The sequence below is a fragment of the Stenella coeruleoalba genome (assembly GCF_951394435.1).
Source record: "Stenella coeruleoalba genome assembly, chromosome: 14".
Classification (NCBI taxonomy): domain Eukaryota; kingdom Metazoa; phylum Chordata; class Mammalia; order Artiodactyla; family Delphinidae; genus Stenella; species Stenella coeruleoalba.
Window position 1 is genome coordinate 4976635 of NC_137160.1, and position 16230 is coordinate 4992864.

The 16230-nt window shown below is 44.4% G+C and overlaps 1 protein-coding gene across 1 annotated transcript in view; it reads left to right on the forward strand.

The window, feature by feature from the left end:
* The window catches only part of FBXO15 (F-box protein 15), a 40036-nt gene that overhangs the window by 10316 nt on the left and 13490 nt on the right, over positions 1-16230 (forward strand). The window contains 7 exon segments of the mRNA XM_079941809.1: positions 1023-1067; positions 1070-1115; positions 4628-4870; positions 5438-5647; positions 8815-8941; positions 10119-10201; positions 11162-11304. Coding sequence (XP_079797935.1) covers positions 1023-1067; positions 1070-1115; positions 4628-4870; positions 5438-5647; positions 8815-8941; positions 10119-10201; positions 11162-11304 — 897 coding nt within the window.

The following is a 16230-nucleotide window of genomic DNA, read 5'->3' on the forward strand; positions in this document are numbered from 1 at the left end:
TTTGTAAAATTCTAAGATCATAGAAATAGATGGGAGATTAAGGATGCATCTCAACATCCTATTTATTTGGGCAGATGAATGAAATGAAAAGGACACTTCAGAGAACTTTCCGGGGCCTGGCGTCTCCTTGAAGCCCCAGAGGAAGCATCACAGGGGTGAGGTCTAGCGGGAGGAGGGTGCGGGTGTCGCCTGGGCTGGGGGAGAACAAGCTGACGTATCCTATTCCGCTCGTATGTTTTGGAAGCGGAGGTGGTTGTGTTTTTCTTATTAATACGGGCAGACCTCGTTTCACTGCACTTCACTTGATCGTGCTCTGCAGATACTGCGTTTTTTACCAGCTGGTTTGTGGCCACCCTGTGTCAGCATGTCTGTCAGCACCAGTTTCTGACAGCATGTGCTCACCTCTTGTCTCTGTGTCACATTTTGGTAATTCTCACAATATTTCCAACTTTTTTTATTATCACTATATTACAGCAATCTGTGATCAGTGATTTTTGATGTTACTGCTACGATTCACTGAATACTCAGGTGATGGTTAGCATTTTTTAGCAATAAAGTATTTTTTTAATAAAGTACGTACATTGTTTTCTTAGGCATAATGCTATGCACACTTAATAGACTATAGTATGGTGTAAGCATAACTTTTTATATGCACCAGGAAATCAAAAAATTCCTGTGACTCGCTTTATTGTGGTGGGTCTAGAACCAAACCCACCTGCAGTAATATCTGAGGTCTGCCTGTAGCCACGAGTGCGTCCTCTGTCTTTCATTTCCATTTCCAGTGTGAAAACCTGATTAAAAATACCAAGGAAATTAGCTGTTTGTACCCTTGGGTCTCTGCGTTGGTTTAAGTCATGAGAATTGTAACAAGCAGAGCGTATCAGTCGAGAAATGATTGAAGACGAGGGTGCAGTGTGCCTCTTGTGCAGGAAGCGTCTGTTTGTTGCCTTCCATTTGGAGATGCACGGCCAGTTGTTTTCTGGATGTTTCTCTGATTCCTCCCTCTCTCCGTTTGCCTTCAGAAATCCTGCTGAAGATCTTGTCCTACTTGGATGCGGTGGCCCTGCTGCGCGCCGGTGTGTGAACAGGCGCTTTTATTACCTGGCCAATGACAAGTAAGGAGAAAAACCAAATCTCTCTGTCCTGTTTGATGGTGTTTTGATGGAAGTCGTGAAAACTAGTAGGAGCTTTTAAACCATTTTTTAGACTTTAAAAGAATTTCAAGAGTAGTTTTATACATGAGTAGAAATATGTCTAATGTGTGATATTTTCAAAGGCTTGCATTTCTCTGCATCTCTTTGCATGAACTGAAAAAGGTGAAGCTTGTTGCTGGTGTAACTGTTGGAGAAAGTGGCTTTTGGTCTGCTGTCCGGGAGGGTTTGCTGTCCCCGAGGCAGGCAGACTTACCCACACAGTCTGCAGCAGCAGTGTGGAGCCTGCCCCTGCCTAACCCCAGCCTGGGCCTTGCAGAGCAGACCCTAAAGAAAGACAAGGAAGGGGCTTCCTTAGGTATGTGTGGGGAGAACCGAAACTGGCCAGCCATGGAACTTGCTTGGTGGGGAAGCGTAAAGCAGGCGGGATAGGAGAGAACATGCGCTCAGGGAGCCTTTGCCCTGGAAGCAGGAGGCCAGTGGAGCATCCCTGGGCTAGCGGAGATCTATGAAAAGAGGGGTGAAACCCCTTCTTTTGTTTTGTCGCTATGATCTTTGTCTGCAGCTCAGAAGTTTATCTTGGGAGCGAGAGGGTGGAATCCTGCAAACTTCTGGTGAGGTTTGTGGTGTCTTGGCTTTGAGGTCCCTCTGTCCTTGAACATCAAAAGATCAGACAGATACTGATCCCACATGGAACCCCCGTATCAACCAGGGAAAAGAGCAAGATAAGGGGGAATGCAGATTTCACTGGTGGTTTAATAGGGTGAGGAAACGGAGAGTAACAGCTGGAGGGCTGTGATATTGTTGAATGTTGGAACGCAGTGAGCAGGAAACATCTGTACAGTGGTTCTCAGGTGCTGGTCCATGGAGTGGCTGCATTAGAAAAGCTGGGACAGTTCAAAAAAATATTTGGATCCCCGGGATGTACATTTCTGCAGATTTTAACTCTGTGTTCTAGAATCTGTGTTTAAAATTTCTCCAGGTTGTACTAACAAACAGCCAAGTTCTCATAATAAGAAGGGGACACGTATTATTCTCTGGTTGGGCAGGGCGATTTTCTTATCTCTTAATTTAAAAAGATATTTCCTGTATTAGAGAATACACGTCTGTGTCAGTATACACGCAGTGTCAATTCCTGAAATAGTTCTAGAATGAATGTAGGGCAAGTTTTGTGTGTCTCTTTCTTAAAGACCCTTAGTAAGAGATGAAGACATTCACTAAAGCAAAGTGCAGTGAGGCATTTTTCAAGGAAGGGGTCAACTAAATGTTGAAAACTGTAGCTTTTTTGCAGGTTCTTACCTTACTCAAGGATAGAACTCAGACTATTTAGATAAACTAATAAATTATAAGTTTCTTAGTCTCTATCGCCTCTATCCAAGACCCACACGGGGCGGGCACCGGACCTCTCAGTGCATTCGTGGGCTCAGCTCTAGTGAGAGTCTCTGCATACTTGCCCATCCCACTTTCTTGGAAGTAGCTGTCCTCTGAAAAGCTGAACTTCTTAGGAAGTTAGCCTTCATAAGGTTTGTTTCCTTTTTTGCAGGAGAATCTTAATTGTGTCAGTTGAATTGTATTTTCTTACAAATTTCTTTATTTTATTTATTTTTGGCTGCGTTCAGTCTTCATTGCTGCGCGTGGGCTTTCTCTAGTTGTGGAGAGCCGGGGCTACTCTTCGTTGCTGTGCGTGGGCTTCTTATAGTGGTGGCTTCTGTTGCGGAGCACAGGCTCTAGAGCGCAGGCTCAGTAGTTGTGGCACACGGGTTTAGTTGCTCTGTGGCCTGTGGGATTCCCAGACCAGGGCTCAAACCCGTGTCCCCTGCATTGGCAAGCAGATTCTTAACCACTGCGCCACCAGGAAGTCCCTGAATTGTATTTTTAAGAGTGTGCTTTCATAGCCAGACTTCATAAAAGGATGTATTAACAACTGGATAGGTAAACAATGAATGTTTCTGGAAAGTTTGTGGTACTTTCTAAGCATTGTCTGAGGAGAGGACAGGAGCCCTGCTGTAGCCGATTACACTGCTGACTTTCCGGAGACCCGCTGCAAGGGTGGGGTCTCCCTGGCGCCCTGCCGTTTCGGTGGCGCTGCCTCCCTGCCCTGCGTAGGGCAGCCCTTGGCCTGAGCAGCAGTCTCTGCGTGGGGTAACAGGGAGGCCTACATCGGGCTGGATCTGGATCGTCACGTGGGGGGTTATTTTCCAGCCCTCTGGGAAACACTGTTTATCAAAACATTAAACTCGCCCTATGTCCTGAACAACCTGACGGAAGTTCTTCTGTGCTTGACTGATAGTCAGATTAGACAAATATGCTCTTGTCCTTAGATCTGCTTTAGCTTTTTAACAAGGTGGAGCATTTTGTGATCAAGAAATGAATGTATTTGGGGTTGGGGACTGTCAGAAGCATCCTAAACTTGAACTTTGTGTTTTATAAAGAATCAAGGGGAACAATATATGTAATATTTTAATTCCGTAAGACATTTTCATTCTCTTGAGGCTCCCCTGGCCGTGAATTAAGTGAGATAATGTGTGTGAAAATGGTTCATCACAGGAGTGTTAGGATGGTTACTGTAACCAACCAAGGGTGTGGAGTCGAATTCCAGCGTTGTGGCTGACTGGCTCTCTGAATGTGGATACAGTCGTTTGAACCCATTTCTTTGCGCTGTTGAAGCGGCAGTGACATTCAGGGGTTGAGGCTGTGTGGATTCAGTGGCAGTTCTGTCACTTACGTACAGATCTGGCCTAGGGCACTTTGCATCTGGGCCTCAGTCACATCATCGGTTCAGTGGGGACAGTAGTAGTTGCAGCTTCATGGGTTTGCTGGGGGGATGAAGTGAGTTAATGCATATGAAGTGCTGAAGCAGCGCTCAACACCTGGTGCTCAAAAACGTGAACTGTCACTGTTAGTTGTCATTAATCATCTTTATTTCTTTCCTCTTTGTGCAAGCAGTCCATGTTCATTGTTGAAAAATTAAAATATAGAAAGGAAAAAGAACATACAATTACAAACATGTCAGTTACTGGTGACATGTCTCTGTGTGTGTATATATCTGTGTCTATCTATCTATCTATCTAAAACTCCTTTCTGCTCTTTTCAGAAACATTTATGCATTTAAGATAGGGAATCATATTGTATATACTTCCTGCTTTTATCTATAATTGATCTTCTCTTCAATTACTGGTGTAAGACGGCAGTTCTTATTAGGGATGGTACCAAATAATATGAGATCACTCACTGTAACTCAGCCCTGGGAAGCAAGCTTTTCCTGTTAGTATGTGTTTCTAGGGTTGGTGAATCTAAAACGCTTACCTCACACTACAGTTCAGTTTAACATATGAACAACTGTAAGTGTTCAGCTTGACTTGTTCATGGAAATAGACTATTTAAAAATGATTGCATGTCTCTAATTTAATACATTCCAATTACAAGTGCATTACAGTGTCTCTTAGACAGTTAACATATTTCCTCTCTTCCCCCAGCTTTATTTGGATCAGAATCTACTCAACTGCCTTTTCACCTAAACGATCTAATTGGAAAGTTAATTCAGTAGAGAAGACAGCCGTGTCTATGAACTCACTGTCAGCTGGGGATAAAGAAGCTGGATATTGGAAGAAAGAATATATTACAAAACAAATAGCGTCTGTAAAAGCAGCTCTAGCTCGGGTTCTCAAACCTCTCCACCCTTGCACAGGCCTCCCAGTTAAGACCAAAGAGGCCCTCAGGTAGGCAGGCGTGCCTTCTTGGGGGTGGGCGTGTGGTGGTCGCGAGAGGGCCGTTAAACACTGAGATGCACCATCACCTTAAAGAAGAAGGGTGGTGTAAGTTCCAAGTATTGTGTATATGGGACCGATGTGTGGTTTGTATTGTGAGGGACTGTTGGATATTTTGTGCTTTTGTGTATCTATAAAATACATAGTATTTTCCTATTCGTATATTTGGATCAGAGGTTTTATGAAAAGCAGAAGCAGCCTGGTCGTCAGCTGTAGTAAAGCAGGAGATTCATTCAAGGCATCCCTCCATGGGCAGAGCCCTTCGTGTTCTTTATCTGTGTATCACCAGTTCCTGGAACAGAGCAGCTGTTCCGTGAGTGTTTGTTAGGTGAGGAGATAAGTCCTAAGAGAGAACTGTTGTGACTTGAAAATTTATGTCGAGCGTGTTCTAGGAACTTTGGCTTTGGCCTTTAGGGTACCAGGTGCTTTAGAGTTGACATGTGATAGACTGCAGTTCTTTTGTTTTTTGTGTTTTTTTTGCTGCTAGGCAGACATTTTTGTTTGCTTTTCTTTCTTCAGAATATCTGGTTTAGGTTGGGTAATTATATTGAAAGAAAATAGTGGAAAAGAACACATCCTGGAGCACGTTGATCTTTCCTTCAATGATTCATCAGTCACGGCCATGTGGTATGGCAAAGACTGGCCACGTCTTGTCACACTGTCGACCTTAGATTTGTGTGGGGTGACGCCAGTGTTTCTGAACCGGTCTCAAACCCCCATGAAAAACGGGTAAGTACTAATCAGCAGAACCTCTGGGTGAGGACTTCGTATATGTAAGTGCCAGTTGGCCTTCCTTTTGTCATTAAAAAATACCAGTGGTGTATATACCTTGATTGCATCTTAAAGCCTTCCCTTCATTCTGGATCACTGTCATATAGGAAAAGCAGGGGTTTCTCACACTGATGACAGCCTGAGCTTAGGCTCCTCATACCTTGGTTATCTATAACTTAGGGAATGATATTCTCATAATAATTTCCCGGATGACAGATGGCCGGCCTTTGGAAGTTTTTAGTTTTAACCATGTTAATACAAAGATATATAAAGCTATTATATTTTCCTTCTTTAGTAAGGGATACAGTAATCATAGTTTAAACACTAGATCATAAAGTCATTAATTTTTTTTATGTACTTCTGTGTTGAACTTGGCTAGATTTGCAGTCTTGTGCAGGTGACTTTTCTGTGCCTCTCTTTTCTCGTCTGTAAAATGGGGTGATGACAGTCGTGATGTAGGGTTCAGCATGCGTGGCTGCTGTGAAGAAGAGCGAAACATTTCATCATCAAATGCATAAATCAGATGCGTGTGTGTCGTATTGCTGATGCTTACTGAGTACTTACTATTATTCTGTCATGAGATGGCTTTGCCCTGGGTTCATACTCATCATCAGGCTTTTGCTTTTCCTGAGAACTCTCCCACGCTCACTTTTCTCACCACTAGTCGTTTTCTTCCAAAAGCTGGACTGTGGCGCACATAACACCCTGACCTCCTGACATAAAATGTATGGAAACGCGAAGGTAGCTGCCTTCTCCTTCTCCAGTGCTGGTTTCCTGCCCCCGGCTGCCTCCTTTCCTCTTTCAGGCCCCTGTGACCTTGCAGGGCATCTGCGGGCGTTGTTCTTACCGCCTTGTGAGCTGCAGCCCCACCGCGGGCTTCTCTCCCAGCCCTTGCCGTGGAAGGTGTTGAGATCTCGCTTTAGGGTCTGCATCTCCACAGAAGAACCACCTTCTTTCCTGGTTCCCCTGCGTACAGACACATTTGAATGGTACCTTTATTTGCATAAATCTCTGAAATTCTATATGGTATCATGACGGATCCCAGAATTTTTCTAATGCGGTCTTTAGGTTTTATGCACCATGAAATTATATTTGGAGAATGAGTCTGCAACCTCTGTGCTAGTTTGAACACTATGTTATTTGATATCATGAGATATGGTTTACAGGGCTTAGGACAGAATTGTTGACATCAATTAAATGATCATGAAAGTTCATAAATGGATAGTGTTGAATTGTAAAGCTCAGTTAAAGATACTGTGTTCCTGAAATTGTCATCCAGGTCAGGAATACTAGATACTGCACAGTGACAGAAATGCCAAAATTCATTGGGAAAATTCATTTTATTTAATTTATATACATTAAAACTCAACGGACTTCAGACCGCACTTGATAAACAGTGGTGAACAGACCCTGAAAGTGTTTTTCAGGAATCTCTTGATTGACACTTTTATCGCAAGTTTGTGAGCAGGTGCTTTCATCGTGCGGAAACAAGTCCTCGTGCGCGTCTGTGTGACAGCAGAGGAGAGACTCACTGATTCTGATTTGGGTCTTTCTTGTTTCCTCCGTGAGACTTTTTTTTTTAAAACAGTGAAAGCCTTATCTATGTAATTTGCAGTTTGTGTGTCCCTGTCATATGTGCCTTCCCGGTCGGACACTTTACGCTGTCACTGTGGCCAGCGTTTTCCATTCTGCAGGTGACGCCCTGCGTCCCGAACTTCTGAGAAATGTGGGGTAGATGTCAGCCTTAGTTTCTGCACCAGGACGAACCTGTGAGGCCAAGGCAAAGGGAGACCAGCATGTTCTCTGTGGAGTCCGTCCAGCTGGTCTGGAGCCTTGCGTCTGAGGGTGCGGGCTTCGGGCACATTGAGGGGTGTTCTCCCAGCCCCGGCGCCTCGTGGCCACACTCATGATGTCACAGCAGTGGCTGCGGTGCGCTCTGGGGAGGTTCTCTCATTTCATTTCCCTCCCTCGAAGGTGGGGCCGTCTCCCTGGACACAGGTGAAGGTCACGCTGAGGCAGTCTGTAGGGCTGAAGCTAAGGTTTCAGCTCCGGTTCCCAACCTGGCGTTCAGCTTCCCCCGAGTCTGCTCTCCCGTGCTGAGCATATTTTTAGGTTCTCCCTCACGCGCACGCTCACCGAACGCCTCTCCCTGACCAGTGTAGTTCTCAGCGCGAGAAGCTCTCTGAGTGAGGGGCCAGGATGGTCTGGCAGCCAGGCATCTGGTTTCCACGCTTACAGCCCCCTCTGCTTTGAGACAGTGCACGGCGGAATGCCTTGGCTTTGAACTTCTGCTTAACGAACAGTTGAATACCTGTCACCTGCTGGCGTGTGTCGTAGGTGCTGGAGGCGCACCCTTGGCGCCAGCTCCTTGGAGACTTTCCTCTGGTGCTGAGCTGTGTTAATTGACCACTGAGACTGCCTCTCCCTCAGGGTTTCCTGAATTGCCTCTGGGAATGACAGACATCTCCGCCTACCGTGATAGAGCAGATAGAATGCTTCCTTCTGTTGATTTTACGTGTCATGAACAGTAGAGCTGAGTTGTGTTTTCTTACACATTTGAATTACTTACTCTTAGACACTAATTCTAATCCAGTTCATGCTGTATCTCCTTCATGAAAACACTCATGATTTTGGTTTAAATTTATTTTCCGACGTTACAGTTTTCACTGTCTCTGAGCTATTCTTGATAATAACTTTAGAAGGTTAACCTGCTTTCAGGCAGCCTACTAGACCCCCTACTTTTTTGTCATTTGAGGGATTTCATCTTTGCTTATGTATCCCATACATTGAGAATCTATTGCGATCGTAGTGTTGTGCTGGGTTTTGAGGGGAAGAGGACAGGAGACAGTTCTTCCTCTCCCTCACCTGTGTGATTCTTCAGCTCACTGCTGACGGGGCCGTAGAGTTGACAGTAAGAGCGGGGGTGGGGAGAATAAAATAGACGGTAAGAAATTTGGACTTATCCATTTTGCCTTTTATTTATACAAGTTGTTTCTCCTTATTAGCAATGTGTGCATGATTGGCATGTTCTTAATAGTCTTTTTAGGTGTGCCAAAGAGAATCGACAACACGGGGGAAGCCAGAGCTCATTTTTCTCTCTCCTTTCTTTGGCATGATGTTCAAAGACCTCGGTGGCATTCTTTAATTGCAAAGTACAACCTGAGTCACTTAACCGAGTCCACCATGCTTGGCTGTGATAGGCTGATCCGGATCTTCTGCCTGCACCCGGGCCTCGTGGTGGGGCTCTGGAAGGTAAGCCCAGCCTGTACCTGCCACGTTTGCTCCGTCGTGCATGGGGTCAAGGGTTAAGTCCTTTAGATGTTCAGCGACTGCACCCTCCTACGGACCTCATGTTCCCCGCTGCCTGGCCCTTGCACCTTTGCGGCGGGTCTGCCTTTCTACCCTCACCTGTGACACACGAGCCCTTCCCGCCCGGGCGCTTTGGTTCACGTTACCCCTTTAACATCCTGGGACTTTCCCCTTCCTCCTCCAGCTGGTCCACATTCCATCCTTCTGCTCCTTTCACGCCCTTGCTCTGGCAGAGCGTCTCCTGTGCATTTCACCTGGGGCCCTCAGATGCATCTCGCCTGGAGCTATGTAAGGATGGCAGCTCCCAAGTTGACTCTGGGGATAGCACTCACATCCGTACACGACGGCCAGGCAGAACCCAGGTCCCCACGCCAGCCTCCGGACCATTTCTTCCCTCGTCCCGCTCTTGCCGTCGGGTCGTCTTTCTCCCTCAGTCCCTCTGTACAAGGTGACTGGGGGCCATGCAGCGCTTGGCTCGCTCTGCGCTCTTGAGTTGGTCCATCCGGGTTGGCCGAGCGGAAGCCAGGACTCTGGTTGACCCGATCGTCCCATCGGCCACTGGAGAAGGGCAGCTTCAGGCTGCCGTCTGGGTCACCTTCCCCCGGCAGGGCAGCTGTGCCCGGGGAGAAACGGGTGTCGGCTCCTGTGCCATCCTGTCCTGTCTCCTGCTGCCCGACCTGCTGACGAGTGGACTTGGAGTCTAATCCCTCCCACTGGGTTTGCCAAGTCAAACAGGTCCTGCCACAGCTGCTGAGTGTGTGTGGGATTAACCTTGTGAAGTTCTTACCAGCCTTCTCTTTATCTTTGAAAAGACTTTGAAACAACCTGGGACTAACAAAATATATTTCCACAGGCATCATATGTCAGACAGCACTTTGATGTTTCATAAATACTAGGGTGTTCATCCTTTCGGTACCACATGCTCTGTGTATTTGGGTGCATTGTGGTCCTGCTATCAATGTGACAGATAAGTCTTATTAGACAGTGATAATGCATTGGCGCTGCAGGAATCTTAGATTGTAAGAAACCACATCTATCTGTAAGATGAATGTGCTGCGATCTTCACAATGACCTTATGAAAAATTAAAATATTTCAGTTGAAAAATGTATTCTTTTTCAGAGGGAGGAAGAACTGGCTTTTGTGATGGCAAATATTCATTTCCATCACCTTGTGGAGAGGAGCACGTTAGGCTCGGCTGCTGTGTATGTATTCGTATGCGGTGTATTAAATTTTGTACAGTCAGCATAAAGGATCCGGAGTTGATACCATCTTAATATCCTGAGAATAGCTACAAAGACATTCTGTCTTTAATCACTAGACAGAAGCCAACAGACAAAATTATGTAGCTGTTGCTAAAAACATTGGATTATCCGTCAGTAGCTGTTTGCTTTATTTGCTTGGGTTCAGGGTGACGCACCTTGTGGAGTATGAGTTACAGGGCAGGGAAGCTTCATTACTGCCAGGTGCTAGTGCACTGAGGTGCTGCAGGTTCTCTGCAGTAGTTCACATTTTCAAGTCTTGAAAGGCAGGCAGACCTGTGGCCCACTTGGCCTGACCTGCAGATGTGTTTTTGCTTGGTTGGGACAGTGTGTCTGTTAATGGACTTCGGGCCATCAGGTGGGGGACATGCTTTCCGGCTCACTGCTCCTCTCACCCTTCCCCTGGGCCTGAGACTCCCATATGCCTTTTTTTTTTTTTAACGTGAAATGCTCCCCAGTGCTTCTGAGTTTGTTACGTTATATAGTAACGCGTTTCTTACTGAATGAAAGCTCGTTCACTGTGGCTTTGGGTCTTCTTCCGGGGGAGTCCCTGAGCTGTAGGTCTGTTGTTGGGTGCATTTTCCTGCTGCACATTCAGCCCCCTGGATGCCGAGACCACTGCGGAGCAGAGCGGAGCTGCTGCCCCGGGTGGATTTCAGAACCATGTTCTGTCACGGTGGTCTGCGGATGCGCAGGGAACACACGCTTCTGCCCGTTTCTATGGAAGTTGGTAGAAGGAACGGGGGGCCATTCTTCTGCGTCTGTGGCACTGAACGTGATTGGGAATCTGTAGAGGGTTGATGAGAGCTAGTGCTTTGAAGGGGTGTTAGTTTTTTAAAGAGTATTTCCAGTTCAAGCATTTTACCTCTGGTGTTGACAGGTACATTTTGTTTTGCTTTTTAGCCCCTACGCGCTGCCTCCTCATAGCCCCCTTTCGGATGACAGCCCGGAGTGTGGACTGAGTGGCTACCAACTCCATGTTGATATGCACAGCGGGGGAGTTTTCTGCCTGTGTGGCACATTTGGCAACCTCTCCACCAGCAAAGGTAACACTCACTGAGTCTTTTGTTTCAGAGTGGAATTCCAAGGCTGGAGAGGCGAGGGGACCACGTTTTATATCTGAGTTAAGAATTGCCCCCTGGCTGGCCCCTTAACCGTGTCCTGGCCCTCCGTCCTCCCAGACCCTGATCACTAGGACTTGTGCAGTTCCTCAGCTGCTGGCTCTGTCTCCATCATCACCGTCACCCCTGCTCTGCCTTCTGGAATATTCTCTGCTCAGCCTTTCTCCTGGCACTTATTGCTTTGCCCTACCGCATCCCCCCTCTCCCACCCCAATTTCTGCTCTTCTTTCTCCGAGGAGTTTGGTCGATTTGCCAGCAGGGCCAGTGTCGAGCCCGTCCAGGATGAGAGTAAAGGCAGTGAGCCCTCTGCCCTGCACCGTGTTTATCATGCTCACGGAAGCCGAGACACGGACTGGGGCGGACAGAGGAGAGAAGGGACACCAGTCAAGAGGAGGAAAAGCGGGAATGCAGTGTGCCCTGCTCTGGTTTCTCTGACTGGTTCCTCTTGCTCTCTTTCCTCTGTATCCCATGACCTTGAAGTTTGGTGTAGAGACTTGCATAGACTGAAGTTTAACATTTGTCGTAAGAGTATTTTACAGGGGAAAGTATGCACTTCGTTTCTGAATATCCTGTTCCCAAAATTCTTCTGGCTAATGGATTTGACATCCATTAATACTCCTTGCCCAAATCAGTTTTTTTGAGTTTAGAAAATGGTGGTTTTAAAATTATGTCATTGTGTCCACATTTATTAGCTGAGCTTTTGTAAAGAGCTTTCCTTCATCAACTGGGTGGATTCCTGTAATGGCAGGGCAAACGCTTGCATCTTTTCTCTTTTAACCACCAATTTTCAGATTAGGAAAGTGATGTAATTGTCGCCTCCTGTGGTGGGAAACGGTTTTGAGTGCACTCTCTCCTCTCTGTCTTTCTTGTTTAGTGTCACTTTGGACTCTTCGGTTTTTATTTACTCAGTAATTTATAATCAATTACAGACATTATTCTTTGTGAACCTAAGTTTGTTCTTTGTGAAGTCCCCAGTTTGGTCAGTGGGATCCACATCAGGCTGGCTTCTGTGCCATTTTCATAGCCTCCTTTCTTCTCTGAGCCGTCTTTGTATTTGTCTCGGGAAGATTCTAGATTTTTCTGTGCTTGTTGGCACCTCTGATAGAGCTGTGACAAATGTGTATATTAACCTAGGGTGGACTGACATCTTCGTCGTTGATTTATCCTACCCATAAATGTGGAGTGTCTTTCAGTTTGTTCAGAAATACTTTTATGTCTTGTAGGAGTGTATCAGAATTTTCTTCATACTAATTTTGCACATTTCTTAAGATTGTTAGTAAGTATTTCATCTTTGTTATTTCTGATATTATATCTCCTAATTGTTTTGTGATGTCTTTGTGTGGTTTTGGTCTCAGGCCACTGCTGATCTGATAGAATGAGTTGGGAAGTATTCCTAACACTCGAATTTTTCGGAGGATTTTGGGTACAACTGGCAGTATTTCTTAAGTGGTTGGTGGAATTCGCCTGTGAAGCCATCAGGGCCTGGAGCTTGCTTCGTGGGAAGGTTTTAAACTACAGTTTCAATTTCTTTTACAGATGTATGGCTATTTAGGTTATGTATTTCTTCTTGTGTGAGCTTTGGTATGTTGCGTCTTTCAAGCAATTTGCCTAAATATTAAATAGGTTAAGGTTGATCAGTGGGTTCAGGGATTTTTCAGCCTGCTTCTTCTATTGTAAATTTCTCCATGAATGTCTACCAAATGATGGGTACTTATATCCATCATTTTATTAGAGATTGTAAAATGATGATCCCCTAATTCTGTCATTCCTTCTACATCTGTTATTAGCATTCTTTTATAAAGAAGGGTTTTCTATTATCAACTATTTAATTACCACGAAATATAATTAATATAGGAAAGGCATGGTACATGCTTAATTCTTCATTAATTTACAACATAGTGATTAATGCTCTAATAGTCTTTGAAGATAACTTGCAAGTTTTTTGGGGGGGGAGGTATTATGAATTCATGGTTTAAAAAAATAGAGGTTATGTTTTTTAGTCCACTTGAAGTCATTATTATTTTTATTGTTACTGTGATGTTCAATTTGTGCTGTCATCTCATCTCATCTCCTGTTCTTTTGATATGAGTGTGGTCATCTTTGGTAACTTGCTTGTGTTCTAACAGGACAAGATACCTCAGGCTCATTTTGTCTGTTTCCTACCCAGACCTGGAGTTGGCCATTTTCCCTAGGAGCTCTGGTTCCTTTTCGTTCCCACTACACTATGGTATTTAGAGACCATAATCTGCATCCTGGGGATGCACGTTACTCTTGGGTTTTCATTTCTTTTAGGGTTTTCAGTAGGCAGAGCTATGAGGTTTGTAGATTTTATAATACGTAGAAATAAATCATACATTCATTTAAATTAAAGATCTTGGGGTTTTTAATTAACCTTTTTTATTATACACTTATATTTCTTTTCTTCTGCTCAAAGTCTTTGTGCCGAACAACATCAAAATATATAATAATTTCAAAAACAGTACTGAAATTATTAGTAATAATCTACTGAATGTTATTTTAATTAAGATTTTCCTTGTGGTTCTTTATGTGTTTAAGATATGTCATGTTAGAAAAAGTTAAGTCACCTAAAATAATTCTGCTGTCTGTGGGTATGCTATCTCTTTGATATACAATTAGAGTGATTTGTTTCAGTTGATTTTTTATTTTTTCAGGATTCCTTTGCTCCTACTTTTACATTTAAAAATTACATACAACATTTATATGGTCCAAAGTTGAAGTTACAAAGCAATGTAGTTCAGAGACATTTACTTCTACTCTTGTCCCTTCACTTCTCTTCCTTTCCTCCCTTCAAAGTTAACCCTTTATATTAGCTAAGGTTTGTTCTTTAAATGTTTCTTTTTGAATACATAATGCTATATATCAATATATTCATATTTCTTCCATTTTTTTTTAATGCGGCATACTATACTCCCTTTTAAGTTCCTTCCTTTTTCCCAATTAATAATTTATTCTGGAGATTAGTCTTTATTTATTTATTTTTTTAATGGGCATGTTGGTTTGTTTGTTTATTATTTATTTATTTTTGGCTGTGTTGGGTCTTCGTTGCTGTGTGCGGGCTTTTCTAGTTGTGGCGAACAGGGGTTACTCTTCGTTGAGGCGCGCGGGCTTCTCATTGCAGTGGCTTCTCTTGTGGAGCACGGGCTCTAGGCACATGGGTTTCAGTAGTTGTGGCATGCAGGGTTCAGTAGTTGTGGCTCGTGGGCTCTAGAGCGCAGGCTCAGTAGTTGTGGCACACGAGCTTAGCTGCTCCGCGGCATGTGGGATCTTCCCAGACCAGGGCTCGAACCCGTGTCCCCTGCATTGGCAGGCGGATTCTTAACCACTGCGCCACCAGGGAAGCCCTGGAGATTAGTCTTTAGAATGAGATACAGATCTTTTTCATTCTCTCTTTTTAAAACATCCATAGATAGGTAGTTTGTTAATGTTTTTTTCCGTGGTTTCCAGTCTTTGCTGTTACAGGTGGTGGAACAGCGAATATACAAAGAATAGCGTTGTTCACACATTGCTTCATGTTTCAGCAACTTGTCTTTGGGAGGCTTGCTTAGAAGTAGGGTTGTTAGCTCACAGGGTAAATGCAGATGTAATTTTGAAGAACACTGGCAAATTCCCCTCTTACGAGGGTATTACCAACTTAATGGGAAATTAAGTTAATAAAATACGTTATCGCTAAGTATGTTTGTTCCAGGTTTTTGTTATGTGTTCTTACAAGTTAAGGAAGTTTCTTTCTATTCCTGGATTTGTTGGATTTTTTGAAAAAAATCAGGAATAATTGTTAAATGTTATCAAATACATTTGGGCAACTGTTGATGATATGATTTTTTTTCTCCTTTACACCATTATAGTGAATTTCATTAATGTATCTTCTATTGGTTAACATCCTAGAATCCCTAAGATAAGCTTCTCTTGTCACATGTATGCTTATTTTTAAGGTACTGGTTTCAGTTATTTGGTTTTTAGCATTTTCCATTTAAACTCAGGGTACAGTTTTCCTTTATTTTTTATGTTTTAAATCTGTTTCTGATTCTGTTATAATCAGGTTTTCTACTTTTAATTGAATCAGTTTTAGTATTTATATGATTTTCTAGAAATCATCTGTTTTCTTTAGGTTTATTTTGATCTTTTTCTAGCTTTTTTGAGTTGACTGCTTAGATTGTTTAATTTTCAGGTTTTCTTCAGTGGTCTTTTCTTTTTTTTTTTTTTTTTTTTTTTTTTGCGGTACGCGGGCCTCTCACTGTTGTGGCCTCTCCCGTTGCGGAGCACAGGCTCCGGACGCGCAGGCTCAGCGGCCATGGCTCACGGGCCCAGCCGCTCCGCGGCACGTGGGATCTTCCTGGACCGGGGCACGAACCCGTGTCCCCTGCATTGACAGGGGACTCTCAACCACTGCGCCACCAGGGAAGCCCTCTTCAGTGGTCTTTATGCCCAGAATCTTGGACTCTCAGAGTTAGGAAGGACTGGTGAGGTGATCTAGAGAATGCCCCTCCTGGGCTTGAATTTGCTCTGCCCGGAAACAGCCCACTCGCTTTTGTGAAGGTGTGAAAATGTGGCCTTTCACTGAGCCCAAATTATCTTCTCTGTATTTTAACCCATTTACCTTTATCCTGATATTTAAAATAGAGGGTGAAATCTATCCCTTTTCCCGGTATACACTGTCGAGGGGACTGCTGACATGCCCCCTGTCTATACCCAGGGCACAAACTCGTGGGCCTGGGGCTGGTGTTGGCAGAGAACTTGTTCTCTCGCTCTCCAGGGCTCCAGCCCTGCATCCTCAGGGGCCCTTCACTTCCAGCATTTCCTACCTGACACGATCTCTGTTCTCCAGGGGTTGGG